This window comes from Pseudoliparis swirei, chromosome 19 (assembly GCF_029220125.1).
Source record: "Pseudoliparis swirei isolate HS2019 ecotype Mariana Trench chromosome 19, NWPU_hadal_v1, whole genome shotgun sequence".
Taxonomy (NCBI): domain Eukaryota; kingdom Metazoa; phylum Chordata; class Actinopteri; order Perciformes; family Liparidae; genus Pseudoliparis; species Pseudoliparis swirei.
In genome coordinates this window covers 25,681,380-25,703,879 of record NC_079406.1, presented here as the reverse complement: position 1 = coordinate 25,703,879, position 22,500 = coordinate 25,681,380, and the positions used below count along the sequence as shown (strand labels likewise).

The window sequence follows — 22,500 nt, the reverse complement described above, 5'->3', positions numbered from 1 at the left end:
ATCAATTCCACTTCCAATCAAAAGGGAATCTTATATATTTTTTTCGTGCATTTCTTTTAGAAAATTGTTAGCAGGCAATAAATTATGACTACACAGAAATCCCTCTGTTTTAAAAATAGCTGAAACGAGTTAATAGTCATCGGCTATACTTTCTGGGGTTTTATGATCTCTCTCTCTCTCTCTCTCTCTCCTTTCCTACCTCCTCCGGTCTCGCTCCATTTGTCCCCATTTGGTCTTCCGGTTCCCGGCCAATTGAAACACGAGCGACCGGCGGCTCGTATTCATATTAGGAAAAATTTAATTGGTTTTCCCGCCGTCGACTCGCCGATCGGAGACGTTTTTCGCCGTGATGAGACCTCACAGTGATGAGAGGGAAACGAGGCTCTCTTCTTTTCCTGGACAGGAAGCTGCCTCGGTGCTCAGTAAACTCGGAGAGGTGATGTGTGTGTGTGTGTGTGTTGACATCAAAGCCGTTTGTTGATCTGCCTGATTCGTCCTCTGCGTTAACAAAACACGATTGCGCCACTGAGTTTGAATGGCCGCCAGCCAGGCGTCTCGAGACACCTGGGCCCGGACCCAACAGCCCCCCCCCCCCCACCCCGTCGGAGGGGAAAAGACCCACCGCCGCCACGGAGGTCGCGGTCGGTCAGAGGCGTCCGTGACGGAGCACAAAGATATCCTGATACGGCTGAATGCTGCGGCTTAAAAAGGTTTTTATTAAAATGCCTCAACAACCCCCCCCCCTCCTTTTAAGGGAGGGAGGGGGGGAGGGGGGGCGTACCGCCTGTCAGTCACACGCCCCCCTCTACGAGCTTCCAGCTCCGTTCTTACCAGGTTCAATCGAGGGTTGGGGGGGGGGGGGGGTACTGATTTCTTTTGTCAACAACTTGTCGACATCTGCTAACTGCAAGGAGCAGTTAGCAAGGAGCAGTTAGCAAGGAGCAGTTAGAGTTGCTAACTCCCAGCGTGGTTCAAAACAAATAAATACCGATCTTTAACGTCTCGGATTTCCCGCCAAAGAAAAGGCGGGAAAAAATAGAAACACATCGTGCAAAGAGAGCGACGCCAGACGTGCTTTAAACTAATTGTTTGAAGGACGGTGAATCACGAGTCAGGTGCCGAGTAGCGGGTCAAGGGGGGTGAGGGGGGAAAGGGGGAGGAGTCAGCGGGCCGTATATATAAAACACGCCGAAAAAAAAGGTGTTTTGAGAAAGCGTGCGGCCATAAACGGGAACCCGCCGTAAAATAACGCGGCGCGGGATTAGCCGAGGACGGACACACACACACACACACACAAATTGCATGGTTCTCCCGACCAAAGATGATGGAAAGGGTTAGGGTTAGGCCTTAGGGTTTTTTTCAATCGTATTCAACGTCTTTTGATTTTTCAGAATTTGCACGTTTACATTTGTAATTACTAAAAAAAAAATCACATATTGATTCATTGCCACATCATCTGATATCAAGCCTCGCCTGTGAGTGGACTCCTCTCACAAGTGGGGAAAGACTTCCTTCCGAGTTTGAGAGAGAGAGAGAGAGAGAGAGAGAGAGAGAGAGAGAGAGAGAGAGAGAGAGAGAGAGAGAGAGAGAGAGAGAGAGAGAGAGAGAGAGAGAGAGAGAGAGAGAGAGAGAGAGAGAGAGGGCTTTCTCTCTTCATTTTCATGGATTCAGCTAAAGCTCCTTTATGGATCGGATCTTCTTGCAGCCAAAGACTCCATAAAGTCGGATAAGTCCGTTAGATTAGGACATAATGTGCAATTTGCCACCGACTTTGAGTAAATGTACATGTGCGTGTGAACGGCAGCGTCTTCAATAAAAGGCTTTTTGTTAACTCGATCAGTCCCGGTGTGGGAAAGGAAATTCAAGTTTAATTGAAAACATTGAAAATGTCTTTGTTTTGAAAGAAAGAAATGCAAAAAGCGCTGCATTGAAACTTAAGGCTCGGGAACAAGGCCTGGAACCGACTGGCTGCCATAAATCCTCCAGGTCTTTTCCTGTCGGGGCTTGATCATGAAATTGAGAGAGAAGAGAGAGAGAGAGAGAGAGAGAGAGGTGGAGTAGCATCACACCTTCCTCCAGGAGCAGGTTAAGCCCTTCTTCTCCTCCTCCTCCTCCTCCTCCTCTCAAATGTTGCTTCTGTTTAGGAACGGGGTGGCAGAGGTGAGGAGGGAGAGCCGGCAGCGATTTCTCTGGGCTTAGTGTGTGTGTGTGTGTGCGTTGGGAAACCAGGTGTCACTCCAGGCAGGTAGGAAGACAGGTGATTTTAACAAGCTTCTCTCGCTCCGAGCTGACAACGACTGTGTCCTCCTGCGTGACCCCCCCCTCACCCCCTCCTCCTCCTCCTCCTCCTCCTCTCCAACAAGCCTGAAATCCCAGGAATGTAATTAAAGTCGAAGCTTCAGGTGGTCACACCGCCGAGACCGAGGACTGAAAGGTGCTCGACGCGCCCGGCGGTGCATCACCTCCGGGTCACGAAACCCCCAAATACTGACCGAGATATCTTTAACACCAAGTACGTCGGTCAATAAAGCGTATTCAATGTGTATATATCTGAATATGGGCCTCACGGGTTATTTTCTTACACTGGAAACTGTTTAATCAGGTTTAAAGTCATAATTCTCTTCTTCATGAACGCTGTTATACTCTTTGATGATCTCCAGAGCGTGTCACCTGCCCTCAAGGTGTCATCACGCCACGGCTAGTATTTAGCGGGAGGAAGTGAACATGCTCCACCCGTCCGCGTGGCGTCCTTTTCTCCCCGTTACCAGCAGCGCGTTCAGTGTTTACTCGTTTACTGTAAACCGGTTTACGGCGGCCGGCGGCAACGCGAGAACCTCGAGACGCACGGTGAGCCTCGGCACTCAAACCGCATCAGCTCAACGGAGAGCAGGACGCGACATTTACGTGTTTATTTACGTGTTTATTAGCTTGTTTATTTGTTGCGTTTGTCCCCCTCAGGTGCTTTTCTTCTGCTAAACGCGACATTCTATTTTCCCGCCAGTTTTCGGTGGTTACCTGTCAGTTTTCCCGCCAGTTTTCCTGCCTGTTTTCGGTGGATTTGAGAAGTTAAATGGCGAGTGACTATGGATACAAAGACCAGACCGTGTTTGGACATTTACTTGTTTATTTCCATGTTTATTTGCTTGTTTATTTACATGTTTATTTGCTTGTTTATTGACATGTTTATCTGCTGCTTTCGTCCCCCCCGGTGCTCTTCTTTTGGTAAATGCTGCATTCTCTTTTCCCGCCATTTTCAGGTGGTTTCCCGCCAGTTTTCGGTGGTTTCAAGAAGTCAAATGGCAAGTGAGTGCAAAAACTCTGTTACGTACGCGACGGATACAAAGACTCTAGACGCTAGGTCGTTTACTTGTTTTTTTACTTGTTTATCTGCTGTGTTTATCCCCTCAGGTGTTCTTCTTCTGGTAAACGCTGCATTCTCTTTTCCCTCCAGTTTTCAGATTTGTCTCGTGGACTCGGATCTACGGCCTCGGTGTGTAAAATGGAAATTTTGACAAATTTCACAAGATATTGAGTTTCCTTAAGTATGACGAGGAAAACCCGCCTGAGGAGGTTGACGTGTTAAGTTTTTGCTTGAAAATGAACCGAACCAACATCGACTTACCTAAATAGTTGCTCATTCAATTTCCGTTGACCAACAATAATACATTTTAATATATTTTTTTAAAAACAGTCAAATGGCGAGCGACTGCAAACCCTCCGCCGCTCAGATGAGACGGTGGACACCAGAGAGCCCCGATGTTCAAACAACGACACCCGATAGCCGGGGCTCGGCTCACTCGCCGCATACCTTCCTCCAGGTGGACGGCGGCTCGAGGCCGCTCTCTCTCTCTGGGAGGAGGATCGTAACGTCGAGAGAGAGGACGGGAACGCCTCGCCGCCCCGACCACGTGAATCTCTTTCTCTTCTCCGGCTCATCTGGAACGACTTTATAAACGTCTCCATTTCTGTCCCGCTCGGCCAACGATGTCGAGCGAAACGAGTCCGAGTCGGTCCTCGCCCGCTCGCGACAAACCCGTCGCTAGCGCGTCCTCAACTGTGTGATTAGAAAGGGACTCAATGTTGTGACTCCGCCCCCTAAGTTCATGTGTTCAAAGTCTCTCGAAAAGAAAAAGAAAAAAAATATCCGTCGGTATAGAGCAATACAAAGTTGAATTCTGCATTTAAAATATTCCTTCAGATCTCTTTCTTTAAGAATATTTGGGTGTTCAGGGGACACATACGGCGAGAATGCAGCGAATCCTCGTGGCGAGCACCATTTTGGATTGGATTATTAAACAGCGTGTTTTTCAACGGTCCTCAAACTCCACGAAGAAGAAAAGAAAAAGGCAACACTGCAAATAGTTCTGTCGGGGGTCAAAGGGGCGGAGAGCACGAGTCGGACCACAGAACATATCAAAGAACCTCGTCGACGTCACGAGTCGCTGATTGTTCTTGTCGTTGTTGCTTTTTCATCTTCACAAACCAAAAGGTCAAAGGACCCGTGAACTCACCTCTGCTCCGGAGTACTTGTCGGTGCGGGTCACCAGCTCCTCCAGGGACACGTCCGGGGCCACCGGCATGTCGCGGAACTGGATCGCAAATATCTCCCGCCGGGTCGGAGCGTCGGGGAGAGGAACGTAGACGATGCGGTCGAGGCGACCCGGACGCATCAGAGCCTGAGAGAGAGGGGGGGAGGAGAGAGAGAGAGAGAGACTGTCAGCTTGGTTGTCAAGTGGAAATATCTTTTTTTTTGTACATCGTGAATTCGGCGTCACAGAAATCCTGTCAGGAGGGCACTCTGACCTTTGACCCCCCCTCGCTGCTCGCTTGTTACGGTGTCGATTTCCACACAGAACCATGAACCAAAATGCCTGAAGTGCAAACTGTGACACATGGCGGTTGTGTTTTTCCCGTCGGAGACGGCGTTGACGTTATCCGACGAGGCCTCCACTTCCTCCAGATCACAGCCCCGCGACCCCAAAACAAGTCCTCGAGTCCCAACCGGGCCTCCGCTCGTCAGACGTCATGAAGTGGCAGGGCGCCTCTCTCTCTCTCTTCTCTCTCTCTCTCTCTCTCTCCGACGCCGACGGACAGACAAGTATGCCGTTGGGATTTTGAAAAAAAAAAAAGTACCACAAATACGTTCGACTCTCCTTGAGTTGAGGGAATGGAGAACCGACAAGGAAAAACAAACACCGGCTGAAACTGACAGATATATTGCCCCGCCCCCCCTGCCCCCCCCTCCTGACCCACGCCCCGCCCCCCCCTCCCCCGGCCAGACGGGCCTCCGTGACCAGCTAGAGACACGCGCAGACGCCAGCCATGCAGGAGGTCACATCAGGAGCGATCCGTGGGGATCGGAGAACCTTTTGAACTCCGGTGGACACGCCGGCATCGCACCGCCGGGCCCGTTTCTCAAAGAGGCCTTCAGAGGCCTTCAGGGGCCCGGCAGAGGCCCGGCAGAGGCCTTCAGAGGCCTTCAGGGGCCCAGCAGAGGCCCGGCAGAGGCCTCCTCGGGACCTTCTTATTGCCCACGGACATCAACAGGAGATCAATCTCTCCAAAGCAGGACAAACGAATCGAGTCAGACTGAGAGGACCGCTCGCTTTAAATCTTCTTTCCTCTTTTCTCGTCAAGCAAATATCCTTCAAGTCATTTAAGGACGTCGACTCGGCCTCAACTGGGAACGTTTTTAATTCACGCTTTTTTGGGGGGGGGGGGGGGGCTAAATGCTTAATGACAGATGGAAAAGAATGGAAACAAACTCTTTTCAGTCGACTTTAAAAGCCGACGTGGTGAAGGCAGCGTGGACGTCGAGATGCCGGCGTTTGGCCGCCGGATGCGTCTGTGGTTGAAAGTCAAGAGTGTGTTTAGGTCAAGGGTGTGTTCAAGATTCAAGATTCAAGATGTTTTATTTGTCACATACACACACAGGGTGTGCAGTGAAATGAAAGTGGCAATGTCCTCACGAAAGTGGCAGGGTCCTCACGACAGGAAACGCCACGCGGTGTTTGCCGCGATGCAACTTTTGAAGGAGTTTTGGTTTCATGGCGATCTGTTTTTCCCTTCTGGACAACCGATTCCCGCTCACTGGGCCGAGGGACGGTTTCCCTGCCTTTTATCTGTTGCTTGTGTGTGTGTGTGTGTGTGTGTGTGTGTGTGTGAGTGGAACACCAGAGGATGTAAACTGGAGACAACCATCAGTCGCTCCCCTTCGGTAACCACAACAAGGACCAGGAGAGGAAGTGTTCTGGGGTTTTCAGGCCTGTGGATTGTTCCGCCGGTTCGTGGGCGGTACGGAACGCGGACGGCGAGGAAATAACGGCGCCGTGAGTCGCCGCGGCGACGGTAAGTCCTGCCGGGGGGACGAGTGGCGAGCCGACGAGAGAGACTCTGACGTCGCCGTCCGTTACCGCGGGTTACCGTCTGTGCGCCTTCACACACCGGGGACACTTCCTGAGGTGCAAACCGAGGAAGAATCTGGCGGCTGCAAGTCAACACAGACCTGCTGACCCCCCCCCCCCCCACACACACACACACCCCAATGCATCTTGCATGCACATTAATGCACAATTCAGTTCAAATTCAAACGGGGGCGTGGCCTCATGGGCGACCCTCAGCTCTGAGACTGCTAAACTCATCTGACTGCCCTGGAGGGAAGGAAAGCGTTTCCCCCCCCCCCCCTTTCCTCTCAGCAAGAGCAGGGGGCCCATCCATCACTTAACAAGATACACTTCCTGTTCTCAAGGATCCGGGGGGGGGAGGGGAGGGGGGGGGGAGGAGGAGGAGGAGGGGGTTGGGAACCCAGAGAGACAAATACTTGGCTTGGCATGTCGGGCAAGCATTGACGGGCTCTTCTTTTCGGGAACGGGATCATTCCACCTGAAGTCTCAGAGGGCGAGAGATGAAGAGGAGAGAGAGAGAGAGGGAGGAAGAGAGAGAGAGAGAGAGAGAGAGAGAGGACAAAACCAGATTGAGAGACCCAGACGAGCACATAAGAATTTCACGAACCGATTATACTTGTATAAAAGGGGATGTGACAATAAAAACTTGAAACTTGAAACTTGAAACACTTGAGAAAACCTCGGGACCAAAAAGCCTGCAAACAAACAGAGGGAAGTGGCGCGGGAGACGGAGAACCCGCCATCAGCGAGGAGCCGGCGGGGCGACGCCTCTTTGACGCCTCACAGGCACCGGCATCACCGGCGCCCTCACACGCATTCAAACTCACTCGCCTCAAGTCGAAATATTTAAACTTCGCCGAAAGCCAATCGGCGTTGAGCCATCAGAAGTCACTCGGACGTAGTCGGTGAAAGTCACCGAGCTGTGTGAGCCTACGGGTGATGTCATGTGTGAATATATATAAATATTAATGTTATGAACCCAAACACGAGGGCGTTGGATGTTCCGACGTTTGTGGGACGTCCTCAACAAGTATGAAGCAGAACCAGCGGTTACTTCTTCCGTGGTGGACGAAGGAAATGATGACTGTTTCCACGGAGATAAGCCCCGCCCCCTCTTAGGATCGAATGAAGCGAAAAGCCACAAAGAGTCAAGCGAGTGAACTCAAAGTGTTGCGCTGGGTGGAAGCGGAGGATAAACGGAGGACGGGATCCGCCCGGCGGCTCTCGGGTCAAACCGACAGAACGCGATGACGAAAGTCTTTCTTCTTCTTCTTCTCTGTTTCTTTTTTTCTTTTCTCGCCGTGCGGGATGATAGCCGGCCCGTCTCGCCTCGGAGGCGTTCGCCGTGCGCGGTTTTCCTTCTCAAACCCGTCAGCCCGCAATCCTCCAGAGGCCTCGGTGAGTCACCGTGACTCGGAGATCGGGCCGCCGATGGATTCACGCGGAACAAAGACGAGATCTCACGGGAGAGGTCGGAGAGGTCGACGTCTGGAGTTCACGTTTGGGAAATTCATTTTTAAAAACGTCTCTCGGGGTCCGGCAGCGGTTCTCCTCTCGGCCAATGGACTACGAGCTTCTACCTCGATGGATTTGTTCCTTTCTTTTTTCGGGGATGAAGCTCCGAGCTTCATCCCCGAAAAAAGAAAGGAACAAATCCATCGAGGTAGAAGCTCGTCGTCCAGAAGTCGACCTCGCCGACCTCTCCTGTGAGATCTCGTCGGATATAAGAAATAATATTTCTGAAGAACTTTTGCACACCTCTCTCTTAAACTCGGAGATGACGTAACTTTGGGGGTGTGGCCGTGTTCAGAGGGACACCGGACCTGCTTCATGTCAGCCCTGGTTCTGATGTGGGAGGCGGATTAGAGGAGGGGGGGGGAGAGAGAGGGGGAGAGAGAGAGAGAGAGAGAGAGAGAGAGAGTTGGCAACCAGTCAAAAACATGAGAGGCTTTCGTTCTGGATTTTTGCCCTTGAGTCAAACTCGCATCCGGCTGCCGAGGCCACCGTGTCCAAAGAACCGAATAACTCTGGCGCTGTTAACCCCGTGTTGTCCAGCACAGCCAGGAGGGGGGGGGGGGAGGGGGGGGGAAAGTGACTCAAAGAAACCTACGTGACTCCTGATTTAGACTCCTCTCCATGCTACAGGCATGCCGATATAAAGAGGATCACTCTGGTTTATTACTGCTTTGGTTTTTTAAGTTTTTTTTTTTTTTTTACAGTGATTACACTGAAAAAGTAAACGCTGAGATCTTAAAGAAAAAGAAAAAAAGACAATTGCACAACAACAATGCCGCGCAGAGCGAATACAGATGTGCGACGGGCCCGGAGCCAGATGATCTACATCGCCAGCCTCTGCACGGGAAGAGAAGCGAGGGCACCTGAACGCACCGCGGCGATCCCCGAGAGGCTGTTTGACAAAGAGTTTGCGGATAAACATTTAAACATTTAGTCAGACTGGGGTCCGGCGTGATGCCCTTCGGCTGCCTGTGTGTTTCTTAACCGTCGTGGCGCCGCGATTTACATTATTGCGGGGGAAAAAAATCTGGTTTCCCGTCACACGTCACGTTTTGCCGTTTGTTTTTTTATATCCTCTGGCATCATAAATTTACACATTTTCATTTTTAGCATGTGTGGCCCCAGCAGGAGTCGAGACTCTAATCCTGGCAGCACCGCAGAGCAGTGTGTGTGTGTGTGTCTGTGTGTGTGTGTATGTGTGTGTGTGTGTGTGTCTGTGTGTGTGTGTATGTGTGTGTGTGTCAGAGGGTGGCTGTTGCTGAGCGCAGGGTCATTACAGAATTAGATGTCACACCTCTTTTACCTTTTATGGTGTGTGTGTGTGTGTGTGTGTGTGTGTGTGTGTGTGTGTGTGTGTGTGTGGGTGTGTGTTTGAGGGTCACAATCATATGGAGACCAGGTGAAGGGGCTGAGTGAGATGAGGGAGGGAGGGGGGGGGGGGAAGAGGTAGCAGCAGCTGTGTTGCTCTCCTTTTGGGTCTGGAGGGTGACGTGGTGGTGGTGGAGGGTGGAGGTGGGGGGGAAGAGAGTCGCTCACACCCCTACAGCTGCCCTGGGGGGGGGGGGGGGCGGGGGCAATGAAGTCCCTGAATCTGTCAAAACAACCCCGGCTGGCTCTCACACCTCTACAAAAAAACAAAAAAAATGGCCACGGGTAAAATAGCAGCAGGTACGCACATGTGTGTGTGTGTGTGTGTGTGTGTGTGTGTGTGTGTGTGTGCGCACGTGGAGGGACAACAAAAAAAAATAAAGTGAAGAAAAGCAGAGGAAGTGCGAGCGCGGCCGCGTTGAGACGTCGACTCGTTGGCCGTAACGTTAACGTGTGTTTGCTTTACAAAGACACGTTTCCGGCGAGCGGTTTCATTCGACGGGGCTTTGCGTTGGCGTGAACTCGCCAGGTTTTCCGCACCTGTCCCGTTAGCAACACCTCCGTCACCATCGTCCCGTATCACTGTGAGTTTGAGTCTCAATATTAAGGAATGTGTGCACCCCCCCCCCCCCACACACACACACACACAAACACTCAGAGTGCTCACATGTGCCGCGACTCCCAGATACTTCCCAAAAAGACAAACATAAACAGGGACGCCGCTGAGTGACGGAGCAGACCCGACCGGATGAGTTTCCACTTCCGTGAAATCTAAACATTAGCTTGTTTACCCTCGCGCTGAGCCGAGACCGGGCTGAGAGACGGAAGTGTGTGTCCCTACATGTAGGTGTGTGTGTGTGTGTGTGTGTGTGTGAGACAGAAAATACAAGGCGTGTTAATAGAGACACTATCTCACGCTGGAGTAAGAAAGTAGAGCCGAAGAGAAAAGGGTGATGCCCCCCCCCCCCTTCAGATTTTAAATGGAAAACATTCAGCGTTTTTGTTATGTCATAATAATAACACATGCAAACTAGAACGGGCACTCGGTAGAGCGCATACCTTCGCCACATTTTGGCATTAGTTGCATGCCAATTGGCTAAAAATTGAAGAAAAAAGAAGATTTTGACCTTTTCATGACCTTGACCTTGACCTTTGACCTGATCGATCCCAAAATCTAATCAAATGATCCCCGGATAATAACCAATCATCCCACCAAATTTCATGCGATTCGGTTTAATACATTTTGAGTTATGCGAGTAACACGCATACAAATAAATAAATACACGGCGATCAAAACATAACCTTCCGCATTTTCAATGTGAAGGTAATGATGGAGGCGTGCTTTTAGCTCTATTAAATGGAGGCCGCGGGTAAGAATCCTCTTATTGGAAAAGTAGCGTCCGTGAAACCACGATAAGTCATTGTTCTGTCGACATGCGCCGCTCCACTAAGACGCGCCCCTCGGATTTAAAAGACATTACGGCGACCCAAAAATGTTGATAATGCAATGGAAAAATCAGCTCGCCATATTCTTAAAGTACACTTAACTCCCGTTTGAATGGACGCTCGGTGCTCCGGCATGTATCCGGGGCATAGAAATAGAAGGAGAGTAAAACGGACAATTTGACGGGTTCTAGAGGAAATGGCGCTAACCACGGTGACCGTGGAAATCTAATGATTTAGCTACAATTCTTTGCGACAGCTTCACGAAAAAATGGCCGCCGCTCAGACTTTTATTTTCGATTTGAATAAAAATATCTGTTCCACTATCATTCGTTCTTCGGCGGCCATATTTGAAGCTCTTTGGACTTCCTCAGCTTTGCTACACGGCATGATGCTTTAAAGGAGGGGTTAGCGCCGGTTAGCATACGTTTCAAGGCACAGACCTGACCTGTCAACGCGGTTATGAGAGGCCAATGCTGAAGAAACACATGTTAATGCTTCTGTGGCGGTTTTTATATAATAATATATATATATATAATATATATATATTATTTGTTAATAATACATATAATATATATATATATATATTATTTGTCTATTTTTTGTCCCTCTGACTTTGTTTATAAGCCATGAATCATAATTCTTCAAGTTTCATTACGGTACATTTGGGTTCTTCAGAGAGAAAATCAGGTGAGAATCAGCATCCTGTGTTAGTAGAAATACACCGTCGTGTATTATATTTAATACAAAAGTAGAAGTGAAATTGAGATGCTTATTATGAATCAATTGTGTCCGACTAGAAACTTTGAAAACAGTTCAAACCATCCTGGTTTTTTTCCGTCTCACTGCACCGCACACCGCAAACAATAATAAGAGCTGCAAGTTAAATGTAATAAACAACATGGAAGCAATTAGCCACCCATTGCAAGAGACAACAAGAGATAAAAGCAGAGGGCGGGAAGGAAGAAGAGGAAGAAGAGGAAGAAGAAATCCCCCACCGGGCACGAAAAAAAAGAAAAAGAAAAACCTGTGTCAGATTTCTCCACAGACAAGGTCACCCTCTCTCGGTCTCGCCTCGATGCCCCGGCTCGGTAACCGGACCCGGTGCGGGACGTGCGACAAACCTGTTTTTTTTGTTGTCGCGGCGGAGGCGCTCGCTCGGTTTACACGACCATTGTGTTCACTACACCTCCACCGGCGCTGCTCCTTTGCCCTCGTTCTCTTTCACCGAGAGCCTTTAATGTAACTGCAAAAAAAAGAGTTGCGTGTAACTATGCACACATGGGGGAGGCTTCAGTCACACACACACACACACACACACACACAAAGATGCTAGAGCCAAACGTCATCATTGGTGTTATGCTGCACAGCCAAGTTAACACTTGGTATGTTTGTAATTGTGCTGCCTATGAAACTGCACAGTAATCCCTTCCAGCTGCCTCCCTCCCTCACTCACCCATCCACCCTCCTCTTCCTCCTCCTCCTCCTTCCTCTCTCCCCTTTCAGAGAAACTGTAGCTGCAGCTCTGAGTATGTTTTCCATGGGCCCTGGTGGATTCATCCCGTTGACAGCGCCAAGCCTTTTATGCATCGAAAACACAGTATTCCCTTTCAGGTGGAGGGACGACGGAGGGGAGCTGGGTTGTGGATGGTGGTGGAGGTGGAGGTGTGTGTGTGGGGGGGGGGGGGGCACAACAGACTTTTAAAATCTTGGTCCTCATCTTTTTCACACACACAAAAAAAAAAAAAGAGAGTGAGAGAGACAGACAGTGAGAAAGGGAAGGGATGAGGGATCAAGAGAGAAGTAGAAGGAGGAGGAGGGAAGGAAGAGGAAAAAAAACAACAGCGGGCACAAAAGGAGTGCGTAATTAAGACAGGAAATGGGAGAAGAGAGGAGGGCTCTGGGGGCTTTCAGAGAGAGGCTGGCCGGGGTCTCTTTTTTCCAGCGAGCGGGAGGAGAGGGGCCGATACCCGAGCCGCCTGAATGGAAATCAGATAATCTGTTAACACAAGGCATGGCCCAGATCCTGCCGAGCGACACGGATAGGCCAGTTCCTGTTCCAATCCGCTGCGGTGGCACAAAGCGTTGCGGAGGCAACCAGCTGTTCCAGCCAAACTTTGCCCCTCTCTCTCTTTCTCGAAGCCGGCGCCCCCAAAAAAAAGAAGAAAACGACAGGTGGGGCCGCGAGGCGGGGGAAAGAAAAACAACTGAAAACAGCAAAAATAAAAGTTGCCTTTAGCCTCCATTGTGTTTGGGCGTAGGGATGGGGATGGTTTTTTCCTTTTTTTCCCCGATACCGGTGCTAAACCGGTACTTTTAAAACGATAACGGTGCCCAAAAAAAATAAATGCACAAAACGACGATTGACAATGAGGACATTAAAAATCTCTTGGGCCAGATTCCCTGTTAAAGCCGTTCTCATGGAGCACTGACAACAAACGGATGTCAGACTGTCGCGCTCGTAGCTCGTAGCTAGCGCGAGTTACGAGCTACGAACTGCAAGCTGCGAGCTACGAGCTACGAGTTACGAGCTACGAGCTGCGAGCTACGAGCTACGAGCTACGAGCTACGAGCTACGAGCTGCGAGCTACGAGCTGCGAGCTACGAGCTGCGAGCTGCGAGCTGCGAGCTACGAGCTGCGAGCTACGAGCTACGAGCTGCGAGCTGCGAGCTACGAGCTACGAGTTACGAGCTACGAGCTACGAGCCAACTTAAACATGTTTATAATGGCTAATATTGGCACCGGTTTTCAGTACCCAAGCCTATTTGGGGGTACGTTGCATTTCATCACCCTTCCTAAAAAAAATGTCCGAAGTCATTTTTAAAGGTTTTTCAGAAAAACCCCAATAAACGTGACCACATATTGATCTATGTGTGATATTGTGATATATTAGACTGCAGGGGTAGAATCACATGATGTGTTCAGCTGAGGACGTGGGCGGTTTTACCAGATGTGGACAGTATCATGAGGAGATGATTAAGGCAAAAAACAAAATACTTTTTGACTCTTTAACAAGTAATTCAGTAAATCTGCCACTACGGACCTCATGAGGCGGATCAATATTGTCATTTTACTGTGTTTGTCTATTCTGTACATCGACTGCACGTCCATGGAGACGCATCCGTCCTCCGTCGCTCGTACTTTTCCCTCCTTAAAAGGTTTTGTCTGGAGTGTAAGGACCCCCCCGACATTGCGATGTTGGGCTCGCGTTAACTCGGCTCGGCTCCAAATGGCGACCGGCCCTCATTAATGCGGCGCGTGCATTAAAATACGGTATTGTTTCTGCCACTAGTAACATTTATCCAGTCGCCGCGATGCTGCCAGCTCCGGTGTTTTTTAGTGCCGCGGCAGCACTTGGCCTCACGTCAGCCGACATAAAAAATAACTTTTTTTTAAATAAAACGAGCTACAGCGAAGTATACCGATTTTTTTTTTTAAGAGAGACTCTGGCGTCGAGTATCTGCGCTCAGTGTCAGTAAAAAAAAATAATCCTGGAATCATATTTGACCACTTAAACTCATGCCAAGCCAGTTCCAGCCTCTCCGTATGATGAACTGCTGCAGGATGCTAGCTAGCCGCATTAGCACAACTGGCTCGGGGAGATAGTTTTTTTATTTTTGGAGCACGTCTTCTATGAACTTTGACTAAAAAGTGTAATTTTGCACAGCCTGAAATGCAAAAAGAAAAAAACTCCCGTAGCCAAATTCAACAGTTTCCCCTTTTCCACACTTTCCCAAATATTCGATTTTACAACTCTACGCTCATTTACTTACATTTTTTTTTTTACCATTTCTGGTGCTTTAGTAGAGTATCATTTGCTGCCGCTCTAAAAACTAAAAAGCGAGTGATCTCCCCGACGGCGGCGTTGCTCCCCATATTAGGACCACGCTCTCCACCCGGTGCCATAAAAGTGTTATTTACAATGTCCCGAACAACTTTACAGATCGGCCTGGAGGTGAACAGCGGGCCACGGCTTTAAATCACGTCTGGTTTAAAAGGTCGCCGTCTCACCTCCTTTATCCCCCCCCCCCCCCCCACCCCACACACACAACATTTAAGCAAGCGTTCATATTTTGGGGGAACAAATCGCAGCGATAAAAAAATCCCAGAGTGCCGTTTGGATTATCAAATATCTGAATAGAATAGAAGGGGGTAAAAGAAGAAAAAATACACCTCCTACGAGAACCTCCACCTCTGCTCCCACTTCAAGGAGCGGAGGCGGCGCGACGTGCGGCGGCTCAAACTTCCCCTTCCTCTCGAGGGGAAGCCATTTTATTGTGTTCCACTGAGATAATTGCCAATCCTTTTAAATGAAAGGGCTTCTTTTTTTCCTTCTCCTTTCCTCAGCGCTCTGGTAATTACTAGATACGCAGCGAGGGTCTGGTGAAGGAGGGGGGGAGGGGGGGGAGAGAAGAAAACATGACAGGCAGGTATTAAAATTCAATGGGTGGGGCAGGAAGGAAGTCGAGAGAGGGATGTGTTGAAACAGAGAGAATGAGGGAGGGCTGCAGGGAGGGAGGGAGGGAGGGAGCCTCCGTTTGGGGAAGGACATGTTTATGGTCTTAGGGTTGGGCCTTTTATTTATTTATTTGGTACATCCATCAGAGCCACAGCCGCTCCGTGTTTGTGGCGATCGCCGGCCTCTCGTCCTTAAAAAGAGTACTCCCTCTTTTTCTTCTTAGGAACTTCCCGTCAGATTTCGGAGCAGCCGAGCCGAAGTCGGATAACTCTCTCAGACAAATGTGTGCAAATTACACGGCGCGCTCTCCTCCAGGAATGTCTCCTCGGGGTGACGACGGAGCGCCGGGGCGAACTCTTGCTGCACGCGTGCGGTTTACATACAACCTAGAAATGAAATAAAGAATTCTGGATACGCTGGCAGGCGTTCACAGAACGGCGCCGCGAATCCCCTCAGGTAAACACACACACACACACACAGGCGGGCCGACGGGATGATTGCATGTTGGACAAGAGATGACGGCGAGCGCGGTCTGACGCGGAGACGCCGATAGTTCTCAAAGAGTTGCAATCTTAAAAAAAAGAAACGGAGCCTTTAAAATGAGCACATCCGTTACGGTTAAATCCCGTTTTTTTTCAACGTGCGCGATGAGCTCCGTGTTCCGAGATGCGTCTCGTCCTCCAGAACATGCAGAAAATGGCCGATGACATCATTCGGCCTAAAAACCCCTGAAGTACGGTCACCGGATTACCGACCGGGGAACGTAGGCAACCGTCTCAAGCTGCCGTTGCGAATGGTTGGCGTGAGTAGATCGCGTGAGCAGAGTCGACGTCCGGATGCGAGCGGTTGCGTGAGGCGAATTGCACGGCGCGAAAAATTCGCCTCAAGTTGAAATATTTCAAACATCGCCGAGTCGCGAAAGCCAATCGGCGTCGAGCTGCTCCGCCGTCGCTGAATCTAACTGGAGCTGGAAGCTGAAGTCACTCAGACGTCGAGGTGAAAGTCACCGAGCTGTGTGAGCCTACGGGTGATGTCATGTATAAATATATTTATATAAATATTAATGTTATGAACCCAAACACGAGGGCGTTGGATGTTCAGACGTTTGTGGGACGTCCTCAACAAGTATGAAGCAGAACTAGTGGTTAGCTCTTCCGTGGTGGATGAAGGAGATGATGACTGTTTCCACGGAGATAAGCCCCGCCCCCTTTGAGGAGCGAATGAAGCGAAAAGCCACAAAGAGTCAAGCGAGTGAACTCACGTGAGCAGACTTAGCTTTAGGAAGTCCCCCGAAGAGTCGGGGAAGTTCCTCCACCTCAGTCCAGCATCACAGGAGCAAGGTCCTGGGGGCCCCGTGTGAAGTCTCTTCTGGGGGCCCCACAGTCGCCCACGGTCCTTTAACTTCTTACCAGTTGGACTCTCGACAGGTGTGTCAGTCTATCAGATACCTTCTTCTTCTTCTTTTTTACATGCCATCGGGTATCATTTACACACTTTCCCCTGTGGTCCCTGACCCCGGAGAACGGCCCTTCAGATGGGCCCGGGCTCGTCAAAGGATCGCCTGTTTGGGGTGGGGGGGGTAAAAAAGGTGTGCTCTCGGCTTGTCACGCGACACGGAGGGGAGAGACAGGCCAGAGGAAGGTGAGGGGAGGAGCGCCGGGGGGTGGAGGGGTCAAGGCGCACAACAATGGCCCCTCTCAGAAGTCGGGGGGGGGGGGGGGGGGGGTTAAGTGTGTTTTCCTGCAATTTGAGAAAGTGGAATCTGGTCAAATTGGTGTCCTCCTGATTTCCGATTGCATGATTTATTAGACTAAAGGATGTGTGTGTGTGTGTGTGTGTGTGTGTGTGTGTGTGTGTGTGTGTGTGTGTGTGAGAGTATAAAGGGGCTGCTTCGGCCTCAATTGATGCGTTCGGCTCTCTGGAGTGAAAAGCCCTCAGCGGTGGTGCCGGAACGGCGACATTCCAGGTCAGACTGGCTGTCTCCATGGCGACGGCCAAGGGGGGGGGGGGGGGAGCTCCGCCACTTTTTGTGGACGACGAGATGATCGGATGCTGGAAATGGATACGGACTGACAGGTCAGTGCCCCACGGGCCACACGGCCCAGGCATCCTCCACTAGGGCATCCAGCGGGTCAAGGGTCAACGCTGCATCATCGGCATGCATATACTACATATACTGCATATGGTGCATATGGTGCATATACTCAAGGTCAACTCGGGGGATGGTTGTGTTGCCGAGACCAACTCAACATATTCTCAGATCGCATATTTACGGGATTTTACCGTATTTCACGCACACAATTAAAATGAAAAGTTATTGGGGGAAAAGGAGAGAGAAAAGCCTTCTGCACATCCTGAATAGACGACTGCGGGAAAACGAGATAACACTGGTTCCCTCGGTGCAGCCGGGGAGTTAACGCAGTTCTTCGTGGCGCTGCAGGAACGCCGTATTTCGGTTTAGATGATTCGGAGGATTATGAAGCGCGAAAATCAAGCGATCCGACGGGAGCCGACCCCGTGGACGGTGACCTCTGAGGGGATCCACGCGGTCCTCGATCCATCCGGTCCGCTCAGCAACGCCCTGTTTGCAGAGGAATACATCCGGGCCTTTTTACAAGAGGATATTATTTTCTCCTGACCTTGAGTGAAACGCAACACCGGCCCACCGGTCTATTTCTGTATTTCGTCTTACAGTAAGCTGCCGGTAATCGAACCGCGCTCCTACGAGACGTGAGCGGCGCCGCGGACGCATCGGACTAGGAGGAGGCGGCGTGCGTTTAGCGCTCGTGATTTCAATTATGTTTTCATTTTTTTCCTTCCCCCCCTTCGGCCTTTTTGGTTTTATTACTAGTTTCTCCCAGAGATGGAAATCACGCGATTGTTCTTACAGTTGCTTTGAGATGCTTTTGGCATCTTTACGCCCCAATTTCTCCAGTTTTTATGGAAATGTAAACGGTTCAAGTGCAGTGAATGAACTGAAATGGGACAAAAGGTAAGCGGCAAACTGCCAGAGGTTAAACAAAAAGGTTCACGGTTGCCAAAAACTAAAAGATAATGTACATTTCAGAGTTACACAAAAAGTAATGGGTTAACGACGTACAGCTGGAAGAACTTTATGAACAACATTTGATTTCCATTGTAGAAAGAATGCATACGAGTGTGTCCGGCTGTTATATCTCCAATTGTTCATTCGTTCTATGCTTTAAAGTCAGAGTACTTTGAGGAATTAAACTGTGTACACTTCAATAAAAACTGGAGAAATTGAGGTTGACTGGTAGTATATATATAAATATATATATCCATATATATTTATATATATATATACACGTATATATATATATATACATATATGTATAAATATATATATACACATATATATTTATAAATACATATATATACATACATATATATATACATATATATTTATAAATATATATATACACATATATATATATACATATATACATATACAGGACTGTCTCAGAAAATTAGAATATTGTGATGAAGTTCTTTATTTTCTGTAATGCAATTAAAAAAACAAAAATGTCATGCATTCTGGATTAATTACAAATCAACTGAAATATTGCAAGCCTTTTATTCTGATTTATTGCTGATTATGGTTTACAGCTTAAGAAAACTCAAATATCCTATCTCTAAATATTAGAATATCATGAAAAAGTATACTAGTAGGGTATTAAACAAATCACTTGAATTGTCTAATTAACTCGAAACACCTGCAAGGGTTTCCTGAGCCTTGACAAACACTCAGCTGTTATAAATCTTTTTTTTTACTTGGTCTAAGGAAATATTACAATTTTATGAGATAGGATTTTAGAGTTTTCTTAAGCTGTAAGCCATAATCAGCAATATTAAAAGAATAAAAGGCTTGCAATATTTCAGTTGATTTGTAATGAATCCAGAATGCATGACATTTTTGTTTTTTTTAATTGCATTACAGAAAATAAAGAACTTTATCACAATATTCTAATTTTCTGAGACAGTCCTGTATATATCAACATATATACATATATATTTATAAATATATATATATATATACATATATATTTATAAATATATATATATACAAACATATATATCTATACATATATATACACATATATATACACATATATACATATATATATACATATATATTTATAAATACATATATACAGAAATATATATACATATTTATATATATATATATATAAATATAAATATACATATAGAACTGTAATAGCAACAGAGGTGTGTTGAGTCTTGAAGAAAAAAAAACAGGAAGATAATAGGGAGAAAGTCTTCTGGCACCGAGGTTAATTCGTCATGACTCACGTCTCCAGAACGCAGTGTCTCCTTGACAGATTACACCCAGGAGGTGTGATGCAGACCAATCAGAGGAGGAGGACACCGACCTCCTGGAGGACGCACACATACAGCGAGGCTATCGAAATGCAAACGGGGCAAAACAAGCGTTGGGCTAATCTGTGCATCGAAGTTGTCGATGGAAGGATAAAGAGTTCATCGCGTCTTCTTTTTGGACGAAATCCACGAAACGCAACCGCACCTCTGGTTGTGTAACCGCTCCGGATCTCGGTGATTCCCTTTTTGGCAGGAGCGCAACAACCCCGGAGTTTCTAAAGATAGATAAACTGGTCTATTCGCATGCTGTCAACATGCTTAATCTCAAAGACTAACAAACCGCAAACTGAAAGTCGCCCGGCGTTTTCTCTCTCTTCTTCTTCTTCTCTCCCTCGACAACAAGCCTCCTCCTCCTCCACCCGAGGTCAGGTGTGGAACTGCGAGTTCATTCAAGCGTGGCTTCGGAAAAAATTACCCGACGAACTCCTCGGTGAAGTCTCGGTCGTGAAGTAAGACTTCGTTATTCGTGCGCTTGACATTAGTTTTTGGCAGAACCCTTCCGCGGCCAACGAGACCACCTAATTTGGATCCCCCCCCCCCCCCTTTACGGTTCCTGCAACTATCCGGCATTACGAGATTACACAAACAACTCCTCTTAAGGATGGCGAGAAACGGCGCTGACCATCTGCTTGCAATTTCGTGTAAGAAAAAAATCTTCCGAGATAAGAATCTTTCGGGGGGGAAAAACTTCTCTGGGCCGAGCCCCCCCCCCCGGTCCAATCCAATCTGTAGCCCCATTATCCGTCTTGATGTCCTGAGCGGTGTAAGGAGCCTGTTTGGTCGTAGCGTTTACAGTAATGCGTATTTAAAAAAAAGTTCCACGGCGACTTGACTTTGGGGGGTCCCGCAGGATGTGAAGGGGCTGGGAAAAGAGTGGCGTTCAGGTTCAGCCGTGCGTGGCGTTCAGGGCCGCGATAAGGCGGTCGGCAAACGGGGGGGACACACACAACGTGTTGTTGCTGGAGCGCAATGGCGTCGCGCACGAAAGCCGCGAAACCTGCGCTGAATAAATACGAGGCGCCGGCACACACACACACACACACACACAATCACAGGAGAGCCAAACGTGCACGTGAGTGCGTGCACGCTCACACGTGCACAGCTTGTGTTCGCTGCACCTTTCCTGCAGATTATCTGAGTGAAAGAATGGCGGGATCGAGGGGCTTTCCCCCCCTCCCTGCCTCTCCTTCTCTGTGTGTGTGTGTGTTGTATCTCCATGCCTCCACACACACACACACACACACACACACACACACACACACACACACACACACACACACACACACACACACACACACACACACACACACACACACACACACACACACACACACACACACACACACTATTTTGCTCCCCCCCCTCCCTTCCCTATCTCTCTCCACCTTTCTCTCGGTGTATTCCTTCCTCTCTGTTTCTCTCTCCATGCCTGAGTGCAAGGTGAGGATCACAAAGGGAACACCTGGCCAACACGGATGTGGTCCTCCTCGTCTCATTGTAACATCCCCCCCCACCCTCCCTCCCTCCCTCCCCTCCTCTTACCCCCCCACCCCTCCCCTACCGTTGACTCCCTTTTCAGAGAGGGTGCTCGCAAGAATGGCAAACAAGGCTTTCAGCAGCAGGAGAAGGGAGGAAGAGGAGAAGGAGAAGGAGGCGCCCCCCCCACCCCCCCTCCACTCACTCCCTTTATTCCTCCCCTCCCTCCTCAGCTCGCCTTTCACACGCCAGGAAGTGCTATTCAGACCAGGAGCTGCATGTACATGTCCCTCTTTACCAGTTACACCTCACTTCTTTCTCTTTCTATATATACAGGACTGTCTCAGAAAATTAGAATATTGTGATAAAGTTCTATATTTTCTGTAATGCAATTAAAAAAAAAATATATATGCATTATTCATTACAAATCAACTGAAATATTGCAAGCCTTTATTCTTTATATATGATTATATATAAAGAAAACTATATACAAATCCTATCTCATAAAATTTATATAAACACACATATATATATAAAATAAAGATTTATAACAGCTGAGTGTTTGTAAATAAATATAAATTGCAGGTGTTTAAATGAATTAGACAATATATATATATATATACATATACAGGACTATCTTTTCAGAAAATTAGAATATTTGATAAAGTTCTTTATTTTCTGTAATGTAAGCCATAATAAAAAATCAAAATATGTCATGCATTCTTGATTTGTACAAATCAATGAATGATATTTTTTTTTTAATTGCATTTTAAAGAACTTCTATATTTAATATTCTGTGTATATATATATACAGCATATGAAAACTCTAATATATATATATATTTATATATATTTAATATTTCCTCAGACCAATAAAAATATATTTATATACAGCTGAGTGTTTGTATAAATAAACCCTTGCAGGTGTTTGAGTTAATTATACAATTCAAATATATATACAAATACATATGTATACATTTATATATATATAAACACACACATATATATATATAAATAAATAAACATATAAATAAATAAATAAATATATATATGAATAAATAAATATAAATAGATGTGTATAAATGAATATATGTAAATATATATATATATATATGTATGCATGTGTGTGTGTCTGTGTGCTAGTGTGAGAATACAAGAAGAAAGGGAGGAATGAGATAGACAGAGGGAAGAAGATAAGGAAAGAGGGAATAGGTAGAGTTTGTGGTTTATCTCGTGCTGGGAAACTCAAATGTTAAACTTTCCCAACACTTCTCGCCTCCTGGAAGTCAAAACACGCGCAACACACACTTCCATTGAGATGAAGTGAAATAAAGAAATGAAAAAATAAAACAAATAAAAACATTTTTACCTGCTAGCCTCTGGCTTCACCAACAGAGAAACCTTCCACCTCTATA

The 22,500-nt window shown here is 47.7% G+C and overlaps 1 protein-coding gene across 4 annotated transcripts in view; it reads right to left on the bottom strand.

Moving 5' to 3' along the window:
- The window catches only part of afg2a (AFG2 AAA ATPase homolog A), an 86,968-nt gene that overhangs the window by 5,164 nt on the left and 59,304 nt on the right, over nucleotides 1-22,500 (bottom strand). For 2 of the 4 annotated variants that reach the window (XR_008834615.1, XR_008834617.1), the window contains 2 exons: nucleotides 11,855-11,976; nucleotides 4,591-4,676 (listed from right to left, as the gene is read on the bottom strand). Coding sequence is in view for 1 of the 4 variants with exons in the window: in XM_056439128.1 (XP_056295103.1) it covers nucleotides 4,512-4,676 (165 nt within the window). In the remaining 3 variants the exon portion in view is untranslated. Of the gene's footprint in view, nucleotides 1-4,511; nucleotides 4,677-8,162; nucleotides 8,250-11,854; nucleotides 11,977-22,500 lie in introns of those variants that run through there. The other 2 variants (XR_008834616.1, XM_056439128.1) reach the window with 2 other exon arrangements.